At 40.2% G+C, this 10,987-nt stretch overlaps 1 protein-coding gene across 1 annotated transcript in view; it reads left to right on the forward strand.

Annotated features, from left to right (window-relative positions):
* Positions 1–710, forward strand: part of LOC125035974 — a 3,796-nt gene extending 3,086 nt beyond the window's left edge. The window contains exon 3 of the mRNA XM_047628300.1: positions 1–710. This exon is cut by the window's left edge and continues 539 nt beyond it. Coding sequence (XP_047484256.1) covers positions 1–432 — 432 coding nt within the window. The 3' untranslated portion in view covers positions 433–710.
* The last annotated feature ends 10,277 nt before the right edge of the window (positions 711–10,987 follow it).

The following is a 10,987-nucleotide window of genomic DNA, read 5'->3' on the forward strand; positions in this document are numbered from 1 at the left end:
CTTCATGTTGAAAATGAAACAGAAATAGAGGCTGAAATTCCCGAGACTGTTAGCTCTAATGTGAGTATTGTGGATGTACAAGATATAAAGACAGAGGAAGCATCTAAATCCCAGCCAGAAATTGAAATGCATGGGTCTGTTGATGAATTGGAGAAATTAAGGAATGAAATTCAAATGAAAATAGAAAGAATATCAAGATTAACTGTAGGATTAGTTTCAGAAAATGCACTAAGACAGTTGTGTGATAATTTAGATGATGCAACCAAAATGCTTGAAACTGAAAAACATATTGAAGTTATATCTGAAAATTGTGAATGTATTTGTGACGATCAGCAGAATGTGATTCTCCATGAGGATGTTGGTGGAAACTCTGTATTACTTTATTGCTCTGATAAAAATATTGAAGATTTAGTGCAGGAGGACATATTGTAGGAAAATAAAGTGGAAAGTATTTATATTCATTGTGATTTACAGACCTTTGTTTTTGAGATCTTGTACATGTACAAGTATTGTACCAAAACAGGCCATAAATTATACTGCAAACTTTGAAAGCCATCTTATGAATTATATATAGATAGGAAAGATTAATTTAACATAAAATTATGACTCCTTTTAAAGTTCATTAATCACTTTTAATGTGATTTGCAAAAGTTTCCTGTTATATGATTGGAGTAGTGTATTATTTCTGTGAATAAAGTGATATTTATTTACTGATTTTTAAAATGTATACATAGCAAATACAGTGTCCATTAAGATTAATGTGAAAAAAATATGACAAAAGTATAACACACTGATATAATTACATACAAATAAATATATTGTATGTTCATGTGTTTGTGCATGTGTTCCTGTGCAGATGCATGTCTGTGTGTATGTGTCTACGTGTGTGTGTGTGTGTGTGTGTGTGTGTGTGTGTGTGTGTGTGTGTGTGTGTGTGTGTGTGTGTGTGTGTGTGTGTGTGTGTGTGTGTGTGTGTGTGTGTGTGTGTGTGTGTGTGTGTGTGTGTGTGTGTGTGTGTGTGTATAACGTGTATCGATGCACAAAATTGTCTAAGGCGATACCGATTCATCAATACTCTAACAGACTAAAGCGATTCCAGTACATTATATGTTAAAGCATTACCGATATGGATACATGTATCGTTGATACATCATTGAAAGAAAATATCCAGACTGATATGTTAATATTTGTTTCGGATGTTGATGCACTAAACGACTGCGGCGGAAGACCAAGGGAGAGAGGAGGTAGACCCTGCCTCCTTCACACATTTTGAGCGTCACTGCCGTTAGACGAGCGAGAGAGGGAGAGAGGGATAAAGACAGACACACATACAAACAGAGAGACAGGGAAGGAAGGGAGAGAGAGAATGAGAAAGTAAAAGAGAGCGTAACAGAAAGAGAAGGGGTGGGGGGTCAGAGAGCGAAAGGGTGAGGCAGAGAGAGAGAGAGAGTGTGTGTGAGTGAAAAAAATGAGAGTGAGATAAATAGAGAAAGAGAGCAGGGGCGTAATTTCAGATTTTTCTTGGGGGGGGGGGGGGGGTAGCAAGGTCGGCGAGCGAAGTGAGCAGAAACAATTTTTGCGAGACTCCCGATTTTTTTTTTTTTTTTTTTTTAATTAGCTATTCTAGGAGCATATTTAAACTATGTATAGAGCAGAGCAGGTGTAATTTAGGAAAAAAAAAACGTGAGAGAGTGGTCTTTGGGGGGAACAAGCTTGAGGGGGGAAATGCCCCCAGCCTCCCTCATGACGGCTCTGAGAGAGAGTTGAGAGAAGGGGGAGAAAAAGAGAGCGGAGGAGGAGAGAGAGTGTAATATAGTGGGGAGGACGTGTTCCCACTTTGATGGCAATGGTTTGGTTTATTACTGCGGGAGTATGGTAGCTTGAGTACAGAGGACAAGCGTGACAGAGGCACGGCAGGAGCCATGCCCGCGATGGCAAGCGGTCCCTGGGAGCTTAAGATGTTGACCAAGCCGATGCTGAAACCAGAGTGACTTCGGCTCATATTTTTCGAGGTAATTACAGGTCGTTTTTGTACGATACTGGATGAAATGTTATTAAACACAAGAAAGTAGAAAACAATCTTCAGTAACAGTGTTCACGTGGGCTCTTCTGTGTGTGGCTTTCATAAGGTTCCTGTTGTCACACGTGTTGGACGAGGGCATTGGATATGTTTGTACAACTAAATCGTGAATATATTAAGTGCTAGATTATGGACAATAATAATGATCACAAAAACAAGGATAGAGATTATGCAATTTCTGATGAATATTTCGAGTATTTACAAGATATGAGTTTACATAATGTCATTAAACCACTCGGCCAGGATTGTCCTCGATCCGGTTGCGGTGGGTGCTGCTGAAGAGTTTCGACAACATGATGCAGGAAGTCTCGGTCCCGGCGTAGCGCGCAGTTGGAAGGTTAGATGCAATTTATAGAGGGGGGAAATGGGACGTGACCCACGGCAGAGTGGGGCTCGGGACGTGCCCCCCACGACAGAGCTGATGTCTGGATCATCTCTACCATGGAGGTGTCTTGTGGAAGACCAAGGGAATCGCACTCTGGGGAAAACTGGTATGGAGCTGTGGGCTGCGTCATTGTGCTTACATTATTCACATATCATCTAGTTGGTAAAAAACACATTTATATTACCAATCATATCAAAGACAAGACCTGTGTCTATAATATAATTAATGTAATCAATAAGTGCTGGCCTCTGGACAGTGCTATTTGATCAATAGGATGCAGTTAAGTAATGTGTAAGACTATGCTACTTGGGTGCCTTGCACATTGTGCAGTGGCGATATGAAATTGGCTCTGCCTCTAAAACTGCATCCTGTACCACTGTGTAGCCTGGCTAGTGTAACCTGCTGTCTCCGAGACGGTCCATTATAGACTTCCTAGTAACCATGTGACCTGGACTAAATACAATAAGACAGCTAGGTGTACTGCTGTTCATTACCTTTTTTGATGGCATGGTATATGGTCACTGAGTCAGCATTAGGTGTGCTTACCCAGTTGTAAATTCGCACACTTTCGTTGAGAGCAATGTCAGGAATTAAGACACCAATCCTAGCTGTTCCATGAGGATCAGTAGACGCATCACAGTAGATTACAAGTAAGATAGAGAATTTCATCTATATAATTCAGGTAATGGCCTTTAATTCTTTTATTGAAGTCATGGATTTAGGACCTATTGATTTATTAATACGAATATGTACATATAATCTATGCCACTGTGCAGGAAGTGTTGCTTCTGGGATATTAATAGCATCAATGTTCCATACATTAAAGCTAGGAGTAGTTTGGGTTGTTTTGGCCTTCAATCTAGGTTTGACTGTACTAGATTTGAATGTTGAGGGCACCGGGCATGCCGAACTCTAACATTAGAGACAAGGTCCCTAGGTAAGCAGGGTTTCTTCCCAAGAGTTTTAGCAGATTTACTGTAGACCAGTGGTTCTTTGTTCGTCCCTGGGGGCCGCTACCAATTTCTCCCTGACGGAGAACATCATACCTGCCCACAGCTGGTTTGAATCCATTGTCCCGCTTGTAGGTCGGGTCATTACCCGAACCCACGAGAGGTCCAATACACGTCCTCACGCTACTGAGAGAGAGAGAGAGAGAGAGAGAGAGAGAGAGAGAGAGAGAGAGAGAGAGAGAGAGAGAGAGAGAGAGAGAGAGAGAGAGAGAGAGAGTTATGTAAATGTATCGATTTTTTTTTTTTTTTTATCTGCAGTGGCTGGAAGGACGGGGCCTGTTGATGAATGACCTCCATATGTTTCAATCAAGTGCGTCGACGAGGTAAAGCTCTCTGGCCCTCATGGCAACCAGTATACTCGTATCTCATCTCTTTCTTATTTTCGTTCACCTGTCCTCTTTTATCATTTTCCCTCTACTTGTCACTTGCGCTGCTCTCTCAACCTGCTCCTTTCTGCCACATCTACTGCTAAACACAAACATTTCTCGCACTTCTTTGTTTGCTTTCCTGTCTGACAATGTATCTCTCCCGATCAACCACAACATTCTCTTTTTTCAGCTGGTTCAAACTCTACTTACCAATTTCCCTCACTGCCCTGATACACCTTATACAAGACTCCTTTATGCTTCAGCGACACTCCTATTCCTCACAACATACTGCTTTATTTCTCCGAACTTTCGTCATTATAATCTTCTAACAGTAATTGCCACACTGGTGTATCTTCTTTCATTTGCCCTGCTCTTAAATTATATACTTGCTCCACCGCCACACACTCGTAATGCCCAGTTCTCAAATTTCCCTAGTATTTCGCAGAGCCGGTCATCTCATTCACCTGTGTTCATAATCTTTCTTATGCCACCAACTTGCACCCCAGGGCTCACCTTTTAATTTAAAGTTTTCTTTTCAAATGTCCCAGTGTTAAATCCACCATACCTAAATAATCCGAAAACAAAAATCAAACTTCCGCTCCTTTTTAACATTCACTAACAGTTTATCTAACACAACGGTACACTGGGCACTGAACGCTGAGACTCGCTTACCTTTACTTCGAATGCATGGAGCGTCTGCCAATATCATCGTCTCCGCCTCCTCTTATATTTTCATTACTGTATTTACCATGTTTTTGCTTACAAACACCAACTTATCACAGCCCTAAGTATACGATCGAATGCTTCCTCCTGCCCTACATACGCAACAAGTTGTTTGTCCACTAGGCACCTCTAAACACACACACACACACACACACACACACGTGTGGATGTGTGTGCGTGTGTATATATGTATATATAAATATATATACATATATACATACATATATATACACATATATACATATTTATATTTATATATATGTATATATATATATATATATATATATATATATATATATATATATGTGTGTGTGTGTGTGTGTGTGTGTGTGTGTGTGTGTGTGTGTAATATATATATGTATAATATATATATATATATAAATATATGTACACACTAACACACACACACACACACACACACACACACACATTTATATATATACACATATGTGTGTGTATGTTAGTGTGTACATATATTTATATATATATATATATATATATATATATAATACATATATATATATATTACACATACACACACACACACACACACACACACACACACACACACACACATATATATATATATATATATATATATATATATATATATATTTAGTGTGTGACTAAATGCAGTAAGTCTATAGAGTGCACGTTGACTTTCAGAGAAGACAGCTAGGTGTTGCTGTTGTTCACTACATTTTCTGATGGCACGATATATGGCTATTGATTCATTAATTAACCAGTCTCAGTTGCTCCATGAGGACCAGTAGAGGCATCACAGTAAAGTGGGGGGTACCATGAGGGGGATGAAAAATTGAATCTATATATTTCAGGTAATGGCCTTTTAATCCTGTTATTGAAGTCATGGATTCAGGCCCTGTTAATTTGTCAATATGAATATATACATGTGATCTGTGCCATGCTGTAGTAAGTGGTGCTTCTGGGATGTTAATAGCATCAATGTTCCACACATTGAAGCTGAGAATAGTTTGGGCTGTTTTGGCCTTCCATTCTAGGTTTGACTATATCAGACTGAAGTATCGAGGGCGCCGGGCATGCCGAACTTTGTAATTAATATCAGTGGACAGAGCAAGGGAAATTTGGGGTGTGGGTTGAAGTTGCAGAAGTCTGATGCCGAATATGGTGTTGACGTGGGTGATGTGACTGTGAAATGAAGGGAGGTCTAGCTCTCTCCTCATGACAAGAACTTCAGCAGTCATTGGGCAACCAATGATTCTCATGTTCTTGTATTGTAAGACTTCAAGGGGTTTGAGACCATACTGTGGCAACATTCTAATAACCAGGCTCGCATAGTCTATCATGGATCTAACAAGGGATATGTACGTCAACCTTAGGACTCTTAGGGAGGCACCTATGTATCTGTTACTTATATACTGTAAGGGTCTTAAACGTTCCAAGCAACATTCCCTGGTGTCTTGAACAATTTCTCGTGTGAAGCGAGAATTGCGGGACATGAGGTGGGGAGCAATCACCATGACACCAAGATAATTATAGGTGTCAGTTTTTGCAATAACTTGTCCACCTAACCTTGTAATGTATGACAGTATATGAGATTTGGAAATATACTTAGTCTTGATAAGTTGTTTATGAGTCCAAGGGAAGCACATTTTTTGCTGGAGAACATGTTCCCCCTATCAAAGACCTGAATGAATATGTCAGGATGTGATGCTGCATAGGTCTCCTAATTCACAGTTGAGCTTGCAGAGAGAAAGCATAAGTATGTTAAATAATGAAGGGGACAAAACTCCACCAGGCGGAGTGCCTAACTCTAGTTCACCTTAAGCACTGTAGGTGCCTTGGTACCATACCTTTGCTCTTCTCAAAGATAGATAATCCTTTATCCATAGAAGCTTGCCCTTAACTCCTAGAAGAGTTAATTCGTGGACGATTGCAGTAGGAGAGGCTCTGTCGAATGCTCCTTTGAAATCTATCAAGAAGACTGTGCATTACTTCCGTTTAGGTACTGGGCTGGGAATAATGGTAGCTTTTTTCCAGGCAGTGGGCAAGATATCTGAGTTATAGGTTAAGTTTAAGAGATCAAGAAGAGGATTTTTTCCTTTTACCTGTATTTTGCAAGGAGTCGGATGATGTCATAAGTGATTCAATCATCCCCAAGTGCCGTGAATTTGCTATATTTAATGACTGCAAAAAGTTCATGACTTGCCAATGGTGAATCATACTCATCTAAAAGTCCTGATAATCAGTTTCATGTTTGTATTTTAACTTAAGGGAGCACCTGCATATGAATAATGGAAGATTATCGAGACAAGAATTTTCGCAGCATTTACTGGATGAGGGTGGGGGTCACATTGTATACATTGCCATTAATCTTGTTGATTTCCCCATACACATTACTCATGGGAGTCATGGAGTCAATCGATTCTGCCCAGGCATACAATCTCTCTTCCCGCTTTTGAGTTATTATCTCATTAAGCTTTTTACTAAAGAATACAAGGTTCCTAGCTAAGTAAGGATTTCTTCCCAAGTGCTTTAGCTGATTTACTGTAGACTTTAGAAGCTTTCTAAGTAGCCTTGTTCATGTGATGTGCTCGTTTGCCTCTGGAGAATGGAGGCCTATGTTTGTCAGGGTCACTGGGGTGGAGTTGGTTAATGATGTTACCAAATTGTTGACAGACTTCATTAAAATGATCAAGGCTAGTACGAGTAAAGTCTTCAAACCAGCAGCCAATCCCTCTAATAAACTCATCGTGATGTTTAGTAGCAGAAAGAGAGAGAGAGAGAGAGAGAGAGAGAGAGAGAGAGAGAGAGAGAGAGAGAGAGAGAGAGAGAGAGAGAGAGAGAGAGAGAGAGAGAGAGAAAGAAAGTGTGTGTGTGTGTGTGTGTGTGTGTGTGTGTGTGTGTGTGTGTGTGTGTGTGTGTGTGTGTGTGTGTGTGTGTGTGTGTGTGTGTGTGTGTGAGTTTGCTGGGGCCCCTGAGTACAGATAGACATCCATTTGTGAATCACTCGATATATATTTACCGACTATATATTCCATACTTCTCAGTTGTGCTTTCCGCTAAATAACAGTTGTTATTTGTCTAAAATTAGATATTGTATTTTGCATAAACAGACACATATTTCAAAATCCAAATGGGGGAAATCACTCGGTATACAAATAAATAGAATCATAAATGTACAGAATAGTTATGTGTCTCTGTAAGCATGACGAAGTATATAGTGGAGGCGACTTAAGCACGTAAGCATGATACGGCACGAAATATTATCTGTTTATCGAACTACTGCTTATCAGTCTGTCTGCATATTTAAATGTAAATACATGTTTACTTCCAGTGTGTGTGTGTGTGTGTGTGTGTGTGTGTGTGTGTGTGTGTGTGTGTGTGTGTGTGTGTGTGTGTGTGTGTGTGTGTGTGTGTGTGTATGTGTGTGTGTGTGTGTGTGTGTGTGTGTGTGTGTGTGTGTGTGTGTGTGTGTGTGTGTGTGTGTGTGTGTGTGGGTGGTGTGTGTGTGTGCGTGTGTGTGTCGGTTGTACCCTTGCTATCTGTTGTTATACACATACAAAATGATTGACTGCTAGGCAAATAGTAAGGTAGGTAAATAAGCAAACTTTACTGTTTAGATTGGCAACGGTGCATATATATAGCCTGATATTCCAAGTTTTCATCCATTCACATGCTGCCAATGTGTCTATTTGTCATCTCATGCTTACGTGTTTAATCCACCGCCTCAAAGTGTCAAGTCATGCTCAAAATTAATTTATCATGAAGACTAGTAGATATTTTGTACATTTTATTAAAACTTACTTTTAATGACTGCGGTATACTCTGCTACACTTTGATCTGCTCCATTGAGCCCTATTTTAATAGGCGTACAAGAGACAGACCTTGCAAGAGACTGGGATATCAAATTAATTGGTATCTCGTTTAGAGCTATCATGTTTAGTAAAATCGAGGCTGAAACCGTTTCGTTTTGACAACCTGGTAATATTTATCCTTGCAACAGCACACAATCTGCACGGCGGCGAGGCCTTGGGAAAAAGCGGTTACCGTTCCCTTCCCTTAACCAATAAGAAGTCTGAGTACATAAATAGTGTGTTTACAGTAGAAACACACACCAAAACGGCCTTTGGTTGAACAATGCCTCAGGCAACTTTGATTAGCAATTTTCGTTAAAAAATCGAGTCTATGAAATATATTTTGTTTCTTACAATAGGAGATACGGTTGTTGAAGCCTCCTTTTTAGGAGTCCTGTGTTACAGCCTGATGTTGAAAAGATTATGTGTCCGGCATTCACCCGAATAACGCGTACCCGCATGAAAAAAAGTAAGTTTAGTTTGAAATGAAAGTAAAACAAAATTGTACTTAATTACCTGTAAGGACAGCTAGCCCATACACACAAATTAAGTCCCAGGCTCTGACTTTTTAGTAATCAGATATGATGAAAGAACCAAATCCATCATGTGAACAAATGCGCATATACCCTTGGCATTCCCTGCTTTGGATTAGTTTTACGGGAGAGCATCAACGATCACAACAGCTGTTTCTTCCACCCTTTCATGTACCATGCCAAGGTACTTTTCAACAGGAGTTACCAAACAGAGCTTAAAGGTTATTCGAGAAGGTGTGTCAAAGTTTTAAAATTATTGTGCTTTCTGTATTAATAAATCATTCCATATACTGCGCAACTCTTATATTATTCAATCAAATCATTAAATCGCCCTTTTATGCTCGTAGAGTTCTCCAGAGTATCAGACGAACTTTTTGACGCTTCGAAAAGCGATAGTGGTGTTGGTGACGACGTAGTCTGTGCTGTTCACATTTCAACACGATAGCGAAAGGCAAAAGCAGCGAAGAATAATTTCATGAAAATGAAGCACTTTCGTGACAAGCCGAAAGCGAGAGAGAGGGGCGAGTCCAGGGAGTCAATTTCAGCTCCATTTTATTTAACTCACAGGCTATTGGATTAATTGAATAAAGATACTTGTAAAGGTCTGTTAATGGCTGTCTATTAAAGGATCTACCTCAGTGGTTAATGGTTATTGGTTAGACAAATGTTCTAGGCATCAAAGAGCACTATGGTAAAATATTGGGGCGAAAAGGGTAAAAAGACGTAACGGTTAGGACAAAGCGTTTTTAGATGTCAAAGATTGTAGAGCGCTACAGTATAGTATGGTACTGTGAAGGGTAAAGAGAGAGGGCGGGGAGGGGGGGGGGGGGCAATTAGATAAGGCGGGGATTTGTAAAAGGGGAAGGGGTAGGGTATAGGGCGATTAGATCTATATGTTTGAGGAAGGAAGAGTTACACTGTATTAAGAAAACTGGAAAAGAGCCTTGTGAAACAATCAACGGGTAACATGGATAGAAATGGGTGCCGGAGAAGTAGGGGACGAATCCGGGGATTTGAGTTAAGGGAACAGCGGAAGTTGGTGAAGTATCAGGAGGGGAAAGATCCAGAGGTTACTGTTGTCGCGAGAGCATCCAGGTTGGATCGGCAAGGATAGGGGGGAAAGAAGAGGGGATGTTGCACAAGAAGAAGGGGAAAATGATATGTGTTGGGAGAGAGTGGGGGGGGGGGGGGGGAGACGGGTAGGGGGAACTTAAGGAGGAAGATGAAGATCGGCAATTACTTTGAATGCTGATGGAATAAGAATAGAAAGATTGGAGGATGGATGAGAGAGCGGAGCGTTCTCTTGGGTCATGTTTAGGAACTTTTAGATGTCTTGAAGAGTTTCTGGAGGGAAGTTGGGTGGGGAGGTCTGAGAAACGAGGGTTTTCTTAGGAGAAGTAGAAGAAAAGGTGGGTGTAGGAAAGAATGTGGTAGAAGATAGGGTGGAAAGTTTAGATTTCCTGGTGCGACAGGTCGGGTGAGAGGGAGGAGGGGTAGGAATTCTGGCCCACGGAAGTATGTGCTTGAGCATTCCATGGGCAGGACCTTTCTTTCCTCAGCGTTAACCTAAACTGGGGAACTAAGAGTTGAAATTGCGACTTTTGTAATAAAGTGATACCAAGCTTTGGACACTCAATGAATGCAATGAGTTACAAGTCTTTCACATTACAGTGTTCATAATTAAGCTGATGCTTATTTCTCTAATGTGTAAACTTTCAGGCGACGTCAAGTTCCTGATGAAAATATATTGTGAAAACTACAGGAAATGGTCATTACGATGCTTCTCTACAATAATGGGTCGGAATAGTTCTTTTTCGTACTTTACATTCTCTTTTACAGCAAAAGCATTAACTGACAACAGCAGTACTCGGTTACTGTTTTGGTCAGTCCAAATGCAGTAACAAACTGGAGAAAAAAATCTTATATGCTCATTTTATATTTGTGGCATATATATATTATGGTCAACAGCCAATCAATGTAAACACCAAAAAGGCTATATTAAAAGTCATTTTGCAATGATACAACTTTATTTAACATAAATGTGCACATTCT

The sequence above is a fragment of the Penaeus chinensis genome, chromosome 20 (genome assembly GCF_019202785.1).
Source record: "Penaeus chinensis breed Huanghai No. 1 chromosome 20, ASM1920278v2, whole genome shotgun sequence".
Taxonomy (NCBI): Eukaryota; Metazoa; Arthropoda; class Malacostraca; order Decapoda; family Penaeidae; genus Penaeus; species Penaeus chinensis.